We start from the raw sequence: 18,693 nt of genomic DNA on the forward strand, positions 1-18,693 counted from the left end.
GTCTTACCAAATTTAACTAATTTAACAACAATTCTTTACGTCTTTGTAATTAATTAATTAATTATTGTTTGTATCCTAATATTACTTCACAATGAAATAATATGTAGAAAGCAGAGTCAGAATTTTAAGTTTATGAATTTTAGATTCTAGAAAAGTCTAGTTACTAAATTCTGAATAAATTATTTCTATATATTAAATAAAATTTAATATAAATACAAAATTTGAGTCAAAATTATCAGGCTCTTCTGAATCCATAGATGGAACGATTAAGTTATTTCATAGGTTAATCTATTAATCAATAATTTTAATGATGTATTTATGTGATAAGAAGTCAAAGTTATTAGGCTCTTCTAAATCCATAGGTAGAACGATTAAGTTATTTTATACGTTAATCAATTATAAGTTTAATTACGTATTTATGAGATAAAAAGTCAACACTTGATTTAATTATAAGTGTTAATGACACATATATGGTGAAACCTTTTGTGTTTTTATCATATGTAACTAATACCCTTTAACTATAGTTAATTCCTATTCCACCAAATAAATAAATAAATTATTCTATCTTACCTTAATGTTTCTTTTAACTATGATAAAATTAATGTAATGTTGATATGTATAAAAAAATAATTTAAAAGTTAGTTACTAAAATTTAAAATTCATAAAAATCAAATTATGAATTCGTCTATAATGAACATGTCACTTTTGATTTTTTTTCTTTTTGAAAAAATTGAGGTTGAAAAATAAATATTTTTAATTATTTGCTATTTAATTTTAATATTTAAATGAATATTCAAACGTGTTAATTAATTTTGCATTTACTTTGGCCATCAAATATACTCTAGCAATTACTAGCATCTACCTAACCTACTAAGGTTGTTTAGCACTCCAGAGAGAAAGCATCGCAAACCCCTTTAAATTTAGTGTAAATTATTAGTTTTATTTTTAAATTATTGATAATTTTAAAAATATCATTTTATTTGACTAATTGAACTTAAATATATATATTCTCGATTTTGCAACATGATTGAAATACACCCTTAAATTCTCGTCAAGTTTAGGGTGTTTTCAACACTTTTCTCGACTCTTTATTAAAAACTTCATGCTAACTTGCTATGTCATGTGGAAAATCGGGGTGTATCTAAGTTCAATTAGTCCAATAAATGAGATGTTTTTAAGACTGTCAATAGTTTGGGAATGAAACTAATCATTTGCTCCAATTAATTCAAGGGTGTTTTCAATTCTTTCCTCTTATAACTACTTCATCTGTTTCAATTTATTTATATGATTTTAACTTAACACGAAATTTAGAACAGTTTTTTAGGAGCTAAAAGTCCAAATACAAATTTGATTGAACTCAATAATTGTATTCTAATAGTAACTTATATTAAGAAATTTATTAGTAAATGTGTATTAACGAAAAGTGTTAATATAACCAATATGTGTTGTAGTGTAATGGTGAAACTACTGCACTCTTAACCAGATGATTCAAGTTCGAGCTTTGAGTATAGATAAAATCCTTTTCAAAGCACGGTCACCCCGAAATAGGTCTTATAATACACGATTTAAATTTTATCAGAGTTCCAATGTGAAGTGCGGAAAAAAAAAAGTGTAAACATAGATAGTTTGTTAGATGGATGGAAAAAAGTAAATACACCTTTAAGTTTTATGGAGTGTACATTTGCTTATAATGGCAAAGTTTGAAACTTTAGCTTCTTGAGGCTCTAATGTTACTTGTCTTTCTCTATGGGAGATTTTTTTTTAATGATTTTTTAGTCATTTGGAGAGTTTTGTAGGTTGTGAGCACAGAGATCCAGAAAATAACCATACTTTTCTCTCAGATTTAGGAAACCCCACGGCCCACATATTTAATGCCATTTATTTGTTGAAAAATTCTGTTTTTGTAGCATTTTTTGCTTCATTTTAAAGAAACCCCATTTGGGTTTTTATGTTGTTTGATGTTAGTATAAGGGAAAAAAGATTTGATTTTTGATTGGAAATTGGATAAAGAATCAAGAATCAAGAATGTCTTCATCAATGGTATCTGTTGTTGCATGCATGTCAGCTGTTTGTGAAAATGGGGCAAAAAAGGATTTTTTTGGGTTTTCTAAGTATAATTGTAAAGTTGGTGTAGGAAATAAGAAGAAAATGAGATGTGTTTTGGCTAAGTTTCAGTATTCCAAGACTTGCAATGGACTTTCATTTTGTAATTCTTGTTTAGTGAGTAATGGTTTTTGTTCAGTTGATGGAAGGAGAAGTGGTCATCCTGGTTGTTGGAAGAGCAAATTTAGTGGCAGTGCCCAACAAGGTAAAAGTTTGTTTTTTAATTTTTTTTTTTGGTGTGTGTGCGCGCTTCGATTATCGTATTATTTTGTTGTCAGTTACTGATCTTTTGTTTGTATGTTGTGTATTGCTTTTCATTTCACATTATTTTGTTGTTGTTACCTTTTCCTAACTGCTTGGATATGCTTTATTTTAAGCTGAGGGTCTGTCGGAAACAACCTCTCGACCTCAATACAGGGGTGAGGCTGCGTACACACCACCCTCCCCATACCCCACTTATGAGATTACAATGGTTATGTTGTTGTTGTTGGGAGTTCATAGGTCATACTCCCTCCATTTCAATTTAATTGTCTGGTTTTTGACTGGCATGCAGTTAAAGAAAGTGAAGAAAACTTTTGAATCTTTTGGCCTTTAAATCAAATATACCTAAAATGTACCAAAATACATTTTAATCCTGCATTTTAAAACAGATCTTGTGTGAAGTTAGTTAAAGAGTTGCCAAAATTGTAAAGATTTTTTTTTAAAAAAATGGATTAAAAAAAAAGTAAGACAAATTGAACGTAAGTGAAAACAAGTAGAATTAACAGAAAAACTCCATTAACAAGGAGCTAACATTGAAGAAGAGAAACTCTCATTGTTTGAGTTCAAAGACTAAGTAATACATCAGTGTAAAGACTAGTATTTATAGCTAATTCCTATTACATTGTGTAACTAACTTCTAGAATCTACTAACAGAAAGTTAGTTATAACTAATTAGTTGGAAAAGACTAATCTGCCCTTTATTAACACTAACAACTTTAACTTGTACTCTCCTTGCTTCATCATCAACTCATATCTCAACACTCCCCTTCAAGCTAGGAGGTATAAAGATGTTCAACACACCTAGCTTGGATACTAGATGTTCATGTTGTATCCTGGACAATCCTTTTGTCAAAATGTCTGCTGGTTGCTCTTGTGTAGGTAGATAGTCTATTTTGATCAAGCCTTGTTGTAGTCTTTCCCTTATGAAATGGCAGTCTATCTCTATATGCTTTGTCCTCTCATGATACACTGGATTTGCAGCAATTTGTATGGCAGCTTTACTGTCACTATATACTTGCACTGGCAGCTTAATATCAGCTCCTACTTCTTTCAACATTCCAAGTAACCACACCAACTCTGAGACTGCAGATGCTAGGCTCCTGTATTCAGCTTCAGCTGAACTTTTGGACACTGTGGTTTGCTTCTTTGCTTTCCATGACACCAATGACTTGCCTATCTTGACCATGTACCCTGTAACTGATCTTCTAGTAAGTGGACATGAAGCCCAATCAGCATCACAAAATGCAGTGACTAGTTCATTTGAGGAACTAGCCAACAATAGACCTTGACCAGGTTCCTTTTTTAAGTATCTCACCACTCTCAATGCAGCATCCATATGTGACTTCTTTGGTTGCTGTAGAAATTGACTCAAAGTCTGTGTGCTAAAGGATATGTCTGGCCTTGTCATGTTAAGATATAGCAACTTTCCAATTAGTTTCTGGTACATTGTCTGATCTGCCAATGGGTCCTCAGAATTATCTCTCAGCTTTACCTGCTCATCATATTGTATTGATGTTAACTTAACATTGACATCAATAGGGGTTCCTGCAGGCTTGGCTGCTGTCATACCAACCTCAGTTATAAGCTCCAGAGCATACTTCCTTTGATGCATCAGTATACCATCTGCTGATCTACTAAACTCAATACCTAGGAAATACTTTAGTTCACCTAGGTCCTTCATCTTGAAAGCCTTTTGTAGTGCCTGTTTAGTCTCTTCTATTAATTCAAGACTGCTGCTAGTAATTAACATATCATCCACATAGACTAGCACAATACAAATTCCAGCTTCTGACTTGTTGATGAATAATGAGTAATCATATTGGCTTTGTTTGAACTTAAGAGCAACAAGAGCTTCAGTCAACTTGTGATTCCACTGCCTTGGAGCTTGCTTGAGCCCATACAGTGACTTGGTCAGTCTACACATCTTCTCCCCTTGACTGACAAAACCTTGAGGAAGCTGCATATAAATTTCATCCTCTAGATCTCCCTGCAAGAAAGCATTAAAATCATCCATTTGATGAATATGCCAGTGCCTTGAAGATGCAAGAGAAACAATAGATCTCACAGTCACCATCTTAACAACTGGTGAGAAAGTTTCCTTGTAATCAATACCCTCTTGCTGGCTATACCCCTTAGCTACCAACCTGGCTTTAAACCTCTCAACTTCCCCTGTAGCTTTGTACTTAATCTTATATATCCACCTGCAGCCTATAGGTTTCTTCCCTTGGGGTAAATCTGTGATCTCCCAAGTGTTGTTGTCTTCTAAGGCTTGAATCTCAGTTTGCATAGCATCAACCCATCTAGGATCCTTAACTGCATCTGAGTAGGTACAAGGTTCTTTCAGAGAGGAGGTAGCAGCTATATAACATTGATAGGAAGGAGAGAGATGACTATAGCTCATGTAGTTGCATAAGGGATACTTCACATCCTTATTTATGTTGAGAGAAACGAAATCCTTCATCCATAGAGGTTTGTGTGTAGTTCTTGAGGATTTTCTAGTATCAACTGGTACAACCTGCACAGGAACTTCTTGGACTGTTTCCTCCATGATGTCAGTAGCCTAAGAAGTGGTCAAGGGATCAGGTACCTCTAACTCAGGTTCTGAATAAGGAGAAGTTGTTGTAACTGTATCTTCATTACAATTAGGTGTAACAGGAGCCTGAGGAGGAGTGGAGTGAAGGAATAAAATCTGAAGCCTGCAAATTGTCTACAAAGACTGGTTGGCTATCAGTGATGTCTGTATGTGAAAAAGGGAACACATCTTCCCTAAATATGACATCTCTACTGACAAAGAATGATCTAGTAGCAATGTCAAATAGAATGTACCCCTTCTGTATTTCTGAATATCCCATATGAGCTGCAGTTCTAGACCTGGGCATCATCTTATCATGTGCAGGAAGAACCTTTGCAAAACATAAGCAACCAATAGTTCTTGTGAGATATATATGAGAAGAATATTATTGAATTGTTGTGTTGTTAACATTATTACATTGAGACCCTATTTATAGACCCTAAAATACAATCCTTTACCAAGTAGGATACTATTTAGTATTCCTATTTCTATTTCTATTACTATTCTTATTCTAATAGGATTGTATAAACATATTCCTATTCTAATAGGATTGTATAAACATATTCCTATTTTAATAGGATTGTATAAATCTATTCCAATTCTAACACTCCCCCTCAAGCTAGTGCATACAATTCATGTACCTAGCTTGTTACAAATGTAATTAACACGAGGACTGATGAGGGGCTTGGTGAGATAGCTGCAAGTTGATCACTCGACTTCACAAAATTGACAATCAATCTCAATGCGCTTGGTCTTCTCATGAAATACTGAATTTGATACATAATGCCGATAAAACACTGAGTGATAAAATTACAGTGTTGGAACTTTCCAAGCCAAGCTTGCAAGGACTGTTTCAGACCATAGAATGACTTACGTAATCAAGATACAAGGCTACTAAACTCCCCCTGAGCAACAAAATTAGGTGGTTGCTCTATATAGACTTCTTCACAATGCAGCGGTCGTTGTAAGTGCTCAAAATCTAGTATAAAGTATATGGATCATATTGAAATCAATAGACGAGTCGATATCAAACAAGTCACCGAAAAACTGGCCAGAACATGCTCATATGTCGGAGTATTAGATTTGATGGCTAAAAGTGCTCACAATCTAAGAATAAAATTATATGGGTAGGGTCAGAATGATGTCACAACCCAACTAGAAAATAGAAATAATATAGGATAGTTCGAATTGATGGAACAACCCTATTGAAAAAGAGAAATGATATGGGTAAGGTCGGAATGATGACACGACCCTGTTGAAAAAGAAAAAATTATACGGGTAGGGTTGGAATGATGGCACAACCCTACGCAAATCAGATTTGAGGAGTCACCGGAAAGACGAATGGAACTATGCAAATCAAATCTGAGAAGTCACTGAAAAGACACATGATGCTATGCAACTCAGATATGAGAAAATAGTTCGGAAAAATCCACGGTCCTACACAAATTAAATATGAAAAGTAGTCCGGAGAGATGCACGGTGCTACGCAAATCAGATATGCAAAAAAAAAGGTAGTCACCGGAAGAATGTCACGGTGCTACACAAATTATATATGAAAAAGTAGTCACTGGAATGATGGCATAGTGCTACACAAATTAAATATGAAAAAGTAGTCACCGGAATGATGGCACGGTGCTACAAAAATTAAATATGAAAAAGTAGTCACCGGAATGATGGCACGGTGCTACACAAATTAAATATAAGAAAGTAGTCACCGGAATGATGGCACGGTGCTATACAAATTAGATGTGAGAAAATTGTCACCAGAAAGATACACGGTGACCCAACTTTTGCTAACATAATTGTTGGCTAGACGGGCGGCATATATGAGTAATAGCCACCCGCCGGCAGCGGAAGCTCTTAGATTTTCTACCAAGATCGTAGAGGCTCTGATACCATGTTAAATTAGGTCTTAGGCCTAACTCACACCCCAAAAGCTAGCTCAAAGGGAGGAGGATTGCCCAAGCCTTATAAGGAGTCCACCCATCTCATTAACCACCGATGTGGGACTTTTGTCATTCTTTAACACCCCACCTCACGCCCAGTGCTTAGCATCTGGTGCGTGGGCAATTTTGATTTTGGGGACCCCAACATCGGGTGAGACGGGCCTTGCTCTGATACCATGTGAGATATATATGAGAAGAATATTATTGAATTGTTGTGTTGTTAACATTATTACATTGAGACCCTATTTATAGACCATAAAATACAATCCTTTACCAAGTAGGATACTATTTAGTATTCCTATTTCTATTTCTATTACTATTCTTATTCTAATAGGATTGTATAAACATATTCCTATTCTAATAGGATTGTATAAACATATTTCTATTTTAATAGGATTGTATAAATCTATTCCAATTCTAACAGTTCTGAAGTGTGATAAGTCTGGTTTTCGACCATATAGCTTCTCATAGGGAGTTTGAAAGTTAAGCACACTACTAGGTAGTCTATTAATAATATGTGATGCAGCTAGCACACAATGTCCCCAGAACTGTAAGGGAATTTTTGCCTGAAACCTTAAGGCCCTTGTAACCTCAAGTAGATTTCTGTGCTTTCGTTCAGCCACTCCATTCTGCTGAGGGGTGTAGGGACATGATCTCTGATGAATAACTCCCATCTCCTTAAACATAGTCTCACACACAGAATTCACAAACTCAGTACCATTATCAGTCCGTATCACTTTGATGGTTTTAGCAAACTGATTCTTAACAAACTTTAGAAACAGTTGTATAGACATGCTCACATCATATTTATGCTTTAATAGAAAAATCCAGGACATCCTTGAGAAGTCATCAACTATCGTAAGAAAGTATTTATTTCCATCAAAAGTAGGTGTGCTATAAGGACCCCAGAGGTCAACATGAATCAAATCAAAAATGTTTGAACTTTTAATGCTACTAGAAGGAAAAGTAAGCCTTGTCTGTTTAGCATAGGGACAAACTAGACACTTAGACACTCTACTCATACTTTGATTATTCATATCAAACATCCTAGCAAGAACTCCTGAGGACACATGTCCTAGTCTTTGATGCCACAGCTCCAACTCTGAGGCAGTTTGAGCAACTGACAGTGCAGAATCTTTCTTATCAGTGAACCAACATCCCTCCTTTTCACAAAATTTTCTTTGAGTATACAGACATCCTTCTTCTTCACCAATCTCCTTCACCTTTCCACTGTAAAGTTCCTGGAAAACACAACAGTTAGGGAAAAAAGTGACTGAGCACCCAAGTTCCTTTGTTAGTTTGCTCACTGACATCAGATTATACTTGAATTCAGGTAGATAGAAGACATTGGAAATGATACTTCTATCTGATAGAGCACAAGAACCAACATGAGTCACCTGTGTAGTGTTTCCATTAGGCAAATACACACTCTTAGGAACCTCTAACTTGATCACAGACCCTTTGATAAACATATCCAACTGAGATACCATATGGTTTGTTGCACCAGTATCTACAATCCACACATTACTATTTTCAGAAACAAAGAAAGTTTTACCTGCAGTGTGAGCAGCATGTGCAGGATAACAGTCTGAAGAAGTAGATTCATTCTTGTTCTGGAAACCTGTGAGAATATGATCATATTGTTCCTTTGTAAAAGTACAGCCCTGAAGAAGCTGTTTGACCTTCATCTCAGCTTGACTCATTGCTTTGTGCCCTTTGGAATTTTCTATCACTTCATCAGTAACCTGAGTAGTATCAGATTTCCTTCCCCATCCTGGAACAGGAACATTGGTATTCATACCTTATGAGAAGTGAGCTAACTGATGGTGTGAGTCTGAGGAAGTCCCCTGTACCTTCCTTTTAGACTTGAAGTCTGGTGGATATCCAACAATCTTATAACAAAATTCTTTGCTGTGACCCTTACAATGACAGAAATCACATACCAAAATAGAATTCTTTTTGAACCGTTGACTTGGTCCTGAAGAAGTACCAGTTTTAGAAAACATAGCTACAGAGTCTCCTCCAACTGAGTTTAATCCCATGCTGTTAGTGACTGAAACCACAGCCTTTTGGCACTCATCCCCCACTATCATAGCATATGCATGATTAGTAGTTGGTAAGGGATTCATCATCAATATTTGGCTCCTAGCCTGATGATAAGACTCATTTAACCCCATCAAAAATTGATATAATCTCTGCCTATTCAGATGAGCAACAAATCCTTTAGACTTGTCACAGTTACAGCAAGGAGCAGGAACCAAAGCTTCAAACTCATCCCATAGTGTTTTGAGTTTCGTGTAGTACACAGACACAGAATCAGTACCCTGATGTAATGAGGCAATGTCCTTATGTAGACTGTAGGTTCTAGATCCATCTATCCTGTTAAACCTCTCTTTTAAATCATTCCAGACTTGAAAAGCATTGGATGCAAAAGCAATACCACTGAGCAGACTTTTTGACACTGAATTCATTAACCACGAAAGCACAATTGCATTAACCCTTTCCCATTGTCCCCACAGTTCTTCACCAAACATCTCTTTCATACAGGATCCATCTACTAGCCCTACCTTGTTCCTTCCTAGTAGTGCTAGTGTAATGGAACGATTCCATAAGGTATAATTCTCAACACCAATCAATTGAAAGGAAATGATGCTAACTCCACTAATATCAGCCGGACTAAGGAAGAGAGGATGATTGTAATCACTACCTTGTCCAGATGCAACATGAAGTGGTGTGGATGTACTCTCATTCTGGCCATTGTTGAATGTTTGATCCAGATCTACAGTTGCTCTGTTAGTTTCCATTTCTCTGAAGCTCCAATCAATCAACAGTCGCGGAAGCAAATGACAAACAATACAATTTGAATAACAGATCCTAGCTTAGATCTGCAATTCTACTGGAAAAACTGATAAATTGGTAGCTTAGATCTGCAATTCTACTGAAAACCTGATGAATCTGTGAATCGAATACTCAATTCTTTGATCCAAACACCGATCACCTTCCACAGAGATTGCTGTGGGCAGCTCTGATACCATGAACGTAAGTGAAAACAAGTAGAATTAACAGAAAAACTCCATCAACAAGGAGCTAACATTGAAGAAGAGAAACTCTCATTGTTTGAGTTCAAAGACTAAGTAAAACATCAGTGTAAAGACTAGTATTTATAGCTAATTCCTATTACATTGTGTAACTAACTTCTAGAATCTACTAACAGAAAGTTAGTTATAACTAATTAGTTGGAAAAGACTAATCTGCCCTTTATTAACACTAACAACTTTAACTTGTACTCTCCTTGCTTCATCATCAACTCATATCTCAACACAAATAAATCAACACGGACAGAGTATTGCTCATTATTTGTGTATCCCATTTAATCTATGCATGGCATATTCTCAGAGTGGGAAATTCTGTCAGAGTCCATATATTCAAAAATAATACAGGTGCTGCTTTGCAACTTCAAAAAGCAAATCTTGAAGTTGTTTATGGCTTTTAGCCTCAAGTTGGTGAGGTTGGCTATGGTAGAAATTTTAACCTTACCTTTGATAGTTGTCATCTACTCATGATGGTATGTGACTGAATACGAAGTTTAGAAGAAAATTTAGTTTGATTGAGATAACATCACGTCTAAGTCTGAGTTGTTTAATGAGTTTGAGTTCTTGATGTTTGCAACTTTATAGAAATGAGATGGTGTCTAATCTTTTGGAGTGACCCATCATGGAAAGATTGTTATATAAATTTGGAACTGATGGAGTACCTTGTTATTTTGTCGATACGATTGCAAGTTATCATGCAGTTTGTTTGTAGTTTAGTTGCTGTGTTTTATTGGCTGTTTCTTCAACCTATCTCTAATGTGTATTCTAATACATAAGAAGGAATCAATCTTTGAATATTTTTTCTTTTTGCAAAATAGCTGTTTATAATCAAGTTTCAACATGTGCTATCAATGTCATTGTTCTAATAGAAGTTTGCTTAAAATTATCTACTACCGTACATATATTTTGATGTTCTGCACCCATTTTGTACTAGGTGGCATAAGGGCCACTGCGGTACCACCAGTGATGGAAGGTGAAGGTACATCAAAGAAACCACCAACCAAGAAAAGGCGAGTGGTTGTGACAGGAATGGATGTGATCACACCAAATGGTCAGGATCCCGATGTGTTCTATGAAAACCTTCTTCAAGGTATCAGTGGCATAAGTGAGATAGAATCTTTTGATTGTTCACAATTTCCAACAGTACGTCTTCTTCTTTGGTTAGTTTTTCTCTAAATGTAATATTTTAGATGTTAATAAAGGGGTACAATTGCAGAGAATTGCTGGAGAGATCAAATCTTTATCAACTGCTGGCTGGATTGCACCTAAACTTTCTAAACAAATGGACAAGTTCATGCTTTACGCTCTAACAGCTGGTAAGAAGGCATTGTTAGACGGCGGAATTACTGAAGACGTAATGAAAGAATTGAATAAAGCAAGATGTGGAGTTTTGGTTGGATCTGGTATGGGTGGGGTGAAGGTAATCCTCTTTACTTTCTTAAATGTTGTTCTGATTGGTTGACTAAGTTCAATTTTTGTGGAGTTGCATTTTCTTGTGCTTTTGTATGCTTGGATTCAGCTCAATTTGCTTTCCGACATCTAATTTTCTAATGAAAGCAACCCCTTGTACTTGATAAGCAGAATAGTATACGAGTTGTAAAATTTTTACTAGTCCCAAACTAAATGAGTAACCTCAAAAGGTTTGCTTGAATTATAGGTCTTAAGTGACGCAATAGAATCTTTAAGGATTTCTTATAAGAAGATGAATCCCTTCTGCATACCATTTGCCACTACAAACATGGGCTCTGCATTGCTTGCCATGGACCTGGTTAGGCAATCTTATAATTTTGGCATAATACATAAAAAGACACTCAAACTTGGCTTCAGTTCCCAAGTAAGCACTCCAACTATGAGAGTGCACAGCCACCTCAACTTGTCCCCACTGTGTCTCGTGGACACTCGACGCTGACATGCACATAAATTTTGGAGGTGTCTAAATGATGATCATTTTGTAAGTTGGAGTGTTCAAATGACACAGTGGAGACAAGTGGAGGTGTGTAGATGTGCATACTCAAGGTGGAGCGCTTAATTGCCAACTGAGACCAAGTTTGAGTGTTTGTTTATGTATTATGCCTATAATCTTTTGTTTTATCTGGGCTTTAATGTCAAGAGGAACTCCATATTATGTTTCTATCTGTAAATTAAACTGCAGGGATGGATGGGTCCAACTTATTCAATTTCAACAGCATGTGCGACAAGCAACTTCTGCATTTTAAGTGCTGCTAACCATATCATTAAAGGTGAAGCTGTAAGTTTCTTACCTTGAATCAGTGAAGAGTTCTGGAAATCATGCCTTTCATTTTGTTATTTAGAAAGTTTCATTATCTCTAATGGAGGATTTCAAAGCACTAATATGATTGCAGGATATGATGCTCTCTGGTGGATCAGAGGCAGTAATTGAACCAGTTGGTATATATCGTCCGTCTTGTCTTTATTGGTTTAGCAAGCTAATTTATCTTTTTTCAAGTGATTTTAACTTTTTGCAGGGTTGGGAGGATTTGTTGCATGCAGAGCACTTTCCCAGAGAAACAATGAACCTACTAAAGCTTCTCGGCCTTGGGATAGTGTAATGTCCTGTAATTCTTCTCGTCTTGTTCTCACGCTGTTGTCTAGTCGGAGTTCGGAAATGCACCAATTTTATCTGGAATGGAAATGCTAATTCTAGAATACTTGTTATAGTCTAACTGGCTCTTAGTCGTTGTGATCAAATGGGCTTTCTGTATTTCTATTTTTGTTCCTGCATGAATTAGTTTTTGCATTTTCAATGTTATAGCTTCCATGTCATGAGATCGAACCTGCACATGTCAGCATGCTTTGATATATTTACATGATTTCATTGACTTAAGATGAAAAATGGCATTACCGGAGCCCAACTCATTTTTTAAAGGATGCAAATGATTGCGTATTTTCATTTTTTTCTTTTACAGAATCGTGATGGATTTGTAATGGGTGAAGGAGCTGGAGTCCTGCTTCTGGAAGAACTTGAGCATGCCAAGGTAATTTATTAAGTATATTAGATTGCTTTTCTTTGTCGTACTCCTCGTGATTCCTAAACAAAAGAGAAAAGTATCATAATATAATTCTTCAATTTCGTTGTCTGAATGAGCAGAGAAGAGGTGCAACTATCTATGCTGAGTTTCTGGGTGGAAGCTTTACATGTGATGCTCATCATATGACCGAGCCTCATCCTGAAGGTACCTTGTTTTCTCAATATTTCAATTCCCCTATCCAGCAGAGGGGGAAACTAGGCAGGTCGGGATAGGGCTATAATAGTGAGGATTTTAACTGCAGATATCTTGTAAAGTCGGATGTAATTCAATTTGTAAACCAGTCTTATTAAATTGGTAGAGCAGTTTTGTAGCTTAATCTGTTTTCTTTTTGGGTGGACAACATCAAATTGTTAAGCATGGAAACATCTTTATGTCTTTATGGATCCATCTGGCACCCTTTTCCGTATTATCTTTAAGGTAAGCCATAATACATAAACAAACTCTCAAACTTGGCCTCAACTGACAAATAAGCACTCCAACTTTGAGAATGCACATCTAGACACCTCAACTTGGTCTCAAATGGGAACTAAACATTCCAACTCGTCCCGACTGTGTCTCGTGGACACCCGACGCTAACATGACACATAAATTTTGGAGGTGTCTAGATAATCATTTTGTAAGTTGGAGTGTTTAACTGACACAACAGAGACGAGTTAAGGTGTCTAGATGTGAGTGCTTACTTGCCCGCTGAGGCCAAGTTTGAGTGTTTGTTATGTATTATGCCTTTAGGTAATATTGCTTTGTGTTTAGGATTACTTACGAGAAAAATGCGTGATATCTTGTTTTTGTGTAATGTAGATTGAATTATAATATGAAATAACTTGATCTCTGCCTTTGCCACAAATAAGCAGGAGCTGGTGTTATCTTATGCATAGAGAAGGCATTAGCTCAGTCTGGTGTATCCAGGGAAGATGTGAACTACATTAATGCGCATGGCACTTCCACACCGGCAGGAGATCTCAAAGAGTACCAAGCGATTGTACATTGTTTTGGCCAGAACCCAGAGGTTAGAGGTTCTCCGAACTACTGTTGTTTATGCCTATTCCTTCAGTCTTTTTTTTCCAGCTTTTTAATCAATTGCTACTCCATGTTTTACAGTTACGAGTGAACTCCACGAAGTCTATGATTGGTCACATGCTAGGAGCTGCTGGTGCTGTTGAAGCTGTAGCAACTATTCAGGTAACTTTGTATTTCATATGCCTTGAAGTAGTGTTGCTTCTAGTTTCTCGTGTAACACATCGTCTATATAATTTACATGTTTACACAAATATAGAGTTACAGGGCGTGAATTTTACTATTGTGACATATATAGGTTATCATGCCATTTAGGTTCAAACTATTATAGATCAATTATTTTGGCTTATTTACATAAAAAGAAAGCATGTATAGGCTTCATGCCAATTTCGAAAGATTTTCTTTTGTGCTGATCATCCTAAAAAATCGGTTGCTCAAGTCTTGACAGAGAGTTCATACGGATTTTGTAGGCAATACGAACTGGATGGGTTCATCCGAATATAAATCTTGATAACCCAGATGAGGGTGTGGTATGGCTCTCTTTTCGTTGCATATTCAATTGTTTATCGTTCTTTTGAGCATGATCTAGTATCCTAGACTTTTATCAAACTACCAAGTCATTAACATCACTTGCATTGGTCTTTTAAATTTTCTATTCCCTCCGTTTCAACTTGTTCGTCGTACTTTCCTCTTTAAAAAAGAATGCCTCTTTCCGTTTTTGGTAACTCTTGAATTTCAACATTCCAAATGACATGTTTAAGACCATAGGATTAAAGGAAATTTTGGTACATTCTACGTGTTTTTAGTCTAAGACTCCAAGATTCTAAAGGTCTTCTTTACTTTCTTAAACTCCGTGCCAAATCAAAACCAGACAAACAAATTGAAACGGAGGGAGTATCATATTACAAATGAGTCTCTTATATGATATGAGGTTGAATCATCTCATATATTTCATCTCTTTCTTGGTTCACTCTTGCAACAATTTAGTGTTGAAATCAGCAACTTGGCAATTTGATGATATATATCTATATGCATAACAGGATACAAATTTACTCGTGGGTTCGAAAAAAGAAAGATTGGATATTAAGGTGGCAATATCGAATTCATTTGGATTTGGCGGCCATAATTCATCGATATTATTCGCCCCCTACAAGGAAATATATCAGTGACAAGGCTGGTCCATCCCAACACGCCAAAGGTATGTACGCTTATTGATTTTGAATGTGAAGTTCAGTTATGAGTGTTGTGTGTATCAAGGAGGACGGAAATAATAAGCACGAAAAGAGGGCGTTTGAAGGTTTGAACTTTATCACCTTATAGTTGTAGCTAGTGAAACAAAGAGTAATTGAAGAAATTAAGACATCTCTAGTCGGAGTCTGTTACTATCTATTGTTTCTTGTACTTTGGTTATCGTCTTATTTTGCTTTGTTATGCTTTCACTTCCGTTACTCTTGAACCAAAGGTCTATTAGAGACAACCTCTCTACCTATGAGGTAGAGGTAAGGTCTCTGTACACTCTACCTTCCTCAAACCCCGTGTTATGGGACTACACTGGGTATGTTGTTGTTGTTGCTGCCTTCTCTCCTTCACTTTTTATCGTGTCTACGTGAAAACACTTGTTTTGATTCTTATATTCGTCATAAAGATATGCTTCATTTTGTGTCAGGTAAGTTGAATTAGGGTCCTTGATTTCGAGTTACATGGAGTCAAAATTCACACAAGGTTCGATGACTTCTCTAGTGGAAGAAGGTATTCGTAGTATCCAGTAGATAATTGTTGGATCAAGCACAAGAAAGGGAAAATCGCGTAGGATTTTCCTTTTCGATCATGGCTACTATGGCATTCTTGGTTTCGATCATAATATATAGATTGATTCGATATCTGATTCAAATCCAATATAGTTTTCGAAAATTATTGTATCAAAAATGTTGTTACTATAGAACATTTCTAATAATAGCATACTATTATTCTCTTCAACAACTCTTTTAAGTTTTGTTTTATTGAGTGTTTTCTGCACTTTTTAATTTAGTTATCGCTTCGTTCCAATTAATGTTACATAGTCTGAATTGATACGGAGTTTCCACAAAGAAATAGACTTTTGGAAAATTGTGTATTAAAAACATTGTCATAGTATTTGTATGACTATAAAAAGGTTCTTATTAAGAATAAAATACCAAATGTGAAGTTTCTAATTATTTTTAAATATAAAAATATGTTATTTTTTCCTGAATAAATTAGAAAGGAAATAAAATCATATAAACTAAGTCGAATGAAAATAAATATTCTTTTAGTCGGTGAACAAATTAAAACTATTAAATTTGACTAAATTGGTACGTAACCTTCTAACTTTGTTCCTATGACTTAGACATTTCATACTCAAACTAGTAATGGGGCAATGAATCGGACCGAACAAGAAATAAAAAATCGTAATATTATATATCAATCGTAAATAAATATTTCCTCTCTGATCAAATCAAAGCATGTGTATATACTATTAAAAAGGAGCAGTTGATCGTCGATTGAATATCCAAATCAATCAACTTCTCCATATATACATATGGACCTTGTATGTCACTAGCACAGACCTAACTCAAATGTTATCAATTGTTTTTTTTTTTTTTAAAAAAAAAAAGACATTCAAGTGAACCATCACTATTGATGCCATGATTTTTTATTATTTTTTTAAAAAAAGAAAAAAAGTTATAGTAATAATTCTGGACGGCATTTTAAAGTTTTTTTTTAAAAAAAGAAAAGAAAAGAAAAGCCAACATATAAACAAAAAATTATTTGCACCGACAAAATAGTCCTCTTTATTGCAATTTAATTTATAGTAGTTTATAAATGTATAAATTATGATGCACTTCTTTTTTAGAAAAATAATAAATTTCTATATTTAAAAATAATTTAATTTTAAGCTTTTTATTTTATCCATAACGATATAGAACTATGGTTATATAAATATTTAATTATTTTTATTTTATTTCAAAAACCATTCGTTCTTTCTCAATACTTTATGCTCGTAATTAAATTGCTATCACATAAAATGAAACAAAGGGAATATATTATAATTATCTACAAAATGCAATAACATAAGCAAAATTGTATCGTCTGATCAAGTAGCGTTTATGAACTGAATTCAATATTTTCAACATGAAAAACAAAGATATACTTAAAATTCGTCATTAAAAGTACTCAAATATGGTAAATTAAGCTTTAACATATTGAATCTAGCCAGCTTCAGATTCTGGATCCGCCTCGGTTGTAAAGTAGATTGATGAGGTAAAGAGCATTACTTGTAACCTTTGCAACATTAGAAATCTTTCTCTTCACATCATACCTAACTTTTCCATCAATTTCTTTGAAACCATCAAGACAAGTATCATCATTTGTCAAAGAAGCACTAATCCAAGTCTCCAAATTATTCATTTGGAACTTAAAACCAATCCCTTTATGCAAATGTTTTAGCTCAAAAAGTGATTTTCTAAGCTCATGTATAGAGTCACCTATTTGCTCTATACAATCAACAAGTGCCCCTTTTTCTCTTTTGCTTTTCACTTTGAGATTCTTGAGGAATTTTGATGCTTTGTTGGCTCTTGAAATACTCACATTTAGTGATGCTTTTGCTAAGTCTTTTGGTGTTTTTATGGTTGAGTATGATGAGAGGGTTCTAATGCAAATTTTGGGGTAACTTGCTTTGGTGCAAGATGTGTAAACAAGATGATTTGTGGAATATGAAGTGATTGTTTTTTTTCCATTTGTGAAGTGAGAGAAATGGAGAATAAGGAGAAGGAGAAGAAAGAGAAGAAAACGAAACATCTTCATTTGTCGAGTTTTAATCAAAGACGAATTTAGAATTTATAATTAGGAATAAGTTCAGAATGAATTTAATTTATATAGGTACATATACAAAGAATCAAGTGAAAGGTAGGGGTGGATCTACCTTTAGTGAAGACCAGAGGCGAAGTTCAGATTTTGAGTTTATTAATTCTGAATTTTAGAAAAAATAGCTTACTGCTTAATTGTATATTTGTATTCTAGATAAATTATTTATACATCTTAGATGAATTTTTAACACAAGTACAAAATCTGAGTCAATGTTACAACATAAGTAGAACCGTAGTTCCACCTTTGGTGGAAGGAGTTCAATTAATTTTTTGTCGAAAAATTATATTGTGCAAAAAATTAAGATAATTTTTTTCTTGACATAATTCGTTCAGTAAAGAATAGTAATATTTTAGCTATACAAATTTCAGAAGTCATATAATCATAAAAAATATTATAATATGTTTAAGATTATATATATATATATATTTATATTTTTTAATTATAAATTTTGTATCGAGTCAAATTATACTAAAATATATAGATGATTTTTTCTTGAATATTAGGTAGTTAGCTGTTGAATTTAATAAGTCAGCATTCATTTAAGGCCTTTTGAATATGAACAAATATCTGTTTGGTATTTTTCAGTTAATTCTAACATTTAAAGGGCAATAGTTTTCTTTTAAAAGTTAGCAATAACTCAATTCTGGAAATGGAAATTGGATTTAATTGAGTTTGGTGTGGGAGTAGAAATTGGGAGATTGCAAAATGTTAAAATTAAATTAAATTAAAGGTAAAGAATCCTATCATATAGTCATTGGTGTTTCACATCT

At 34.6% G+C, this 18,693-nt stretch overlaps 2 protein-coding genes across 2 annotated transcripts; one reads left to right on the top strand and one right to left on the bottom strand.

Moving 5' to 3' along the window:
- Positions 1–1,985: 1,985 nt before the first annotated feature.
- LOC125863033 (3-oxoacyl-[acyl-carrier-protein] synthase II, chloroplastic-like) lies at positions 1,986–16,038 on the top strand. The gene is made up of 14 exons (XM_049543170.1): positions 1,986–2,308; positions 10,909–11,117; positions 11,191–11,394; positions 11,632–11,742; positions 12,127–12,222; positions 12,338–12,383; positions 12,461–12,540; positions 12,902–12,970; positions 13,084–13,168; positions 13,876–14,030; positions 14,123–14,203; positions 14,509–14,568; positions 15,079–15,236; positions 15,705–16,038. Exons 1-13 carry the CDS (start codon positions 2,026–2,028, stop codon positions 15,205–15,207), a joined length of 1,608 nt encoding a protein of 535 aa, XP_049399127.1. The 5' UTR covers positions 1,986–2,025; the 3' UTR covers positions 15,208–15,236; positions 15,705–16,038.
- Positions 16,039–17,147: 1,109 nt separating this feature from the next.
- Positions 17,148–17,890, bottom strand: LOC125863278 (pectinesterase inhibitor 3-like). Its single transcript, XM_049543461.1, has one exon. It carries the CDS (start codon positions 17,858–17,860, stop codon positions 17,276–17,278), a length of 585 nt encoding a protein of 194 aa, XP_049399418.1. The 5' UTR covers positions 17,861–17,890; the 3' UTR covers positions 17,148–17,275.
- Between the last annotated feature and the right edge of the window lie 803 nt (positions 17,891–18,693).

This window comes from Solanum stenotomum, chromosome 4 (genome assembly GCF_019186545.1).
Source record: "Solanum stenotomum isolate F172 chromosome 4, ASM1918654v1, whole genome shotgun sequence".
Classification (NCBI taxonomy): domain Eukaryota; kingdom Viridiplantae; phylum Streptophyta; class Magnoliopsida; order Solanales; family Solanaceae; genus Solanum; species Solanum stenotomum.

What these genes read in the sequence shown, in the direction of transcription:
- LOC125863033 (XM_049543170.1), top strand. Translation starts at nt 2,026, where the DNA reads ATGTCTTCATCAATGGTATCTGTTGTTGCATGCATGTCAGCTGTTTGT. An exon ending in CTGGTATGGGTGGGGTGAAG is followed by an intron (nt 11,395 to 11,631) that starts GTAATCCTCTTT and finishes CTTGAATTATAG; the next exon opens with GTCTTAAGTGACGCAATAGA. An exon ending in AAGCTGTAGCAACTATTCAG is followed by an intron (nt 14,204 to 14,508) that starts GTAACTTTGTAT and finishes CGGATTTTGTAG; the next exon opens with GCAATACGAACTGGATGGGT.
- LOC125863278 (XM_049543461.1), bottom strand. Translation starts at nt 17,860, where the DNA reads ATGAAGATGTTTCGTTTTCTTCTCTTTCTTCTCCTTCTCCTTATTCTC.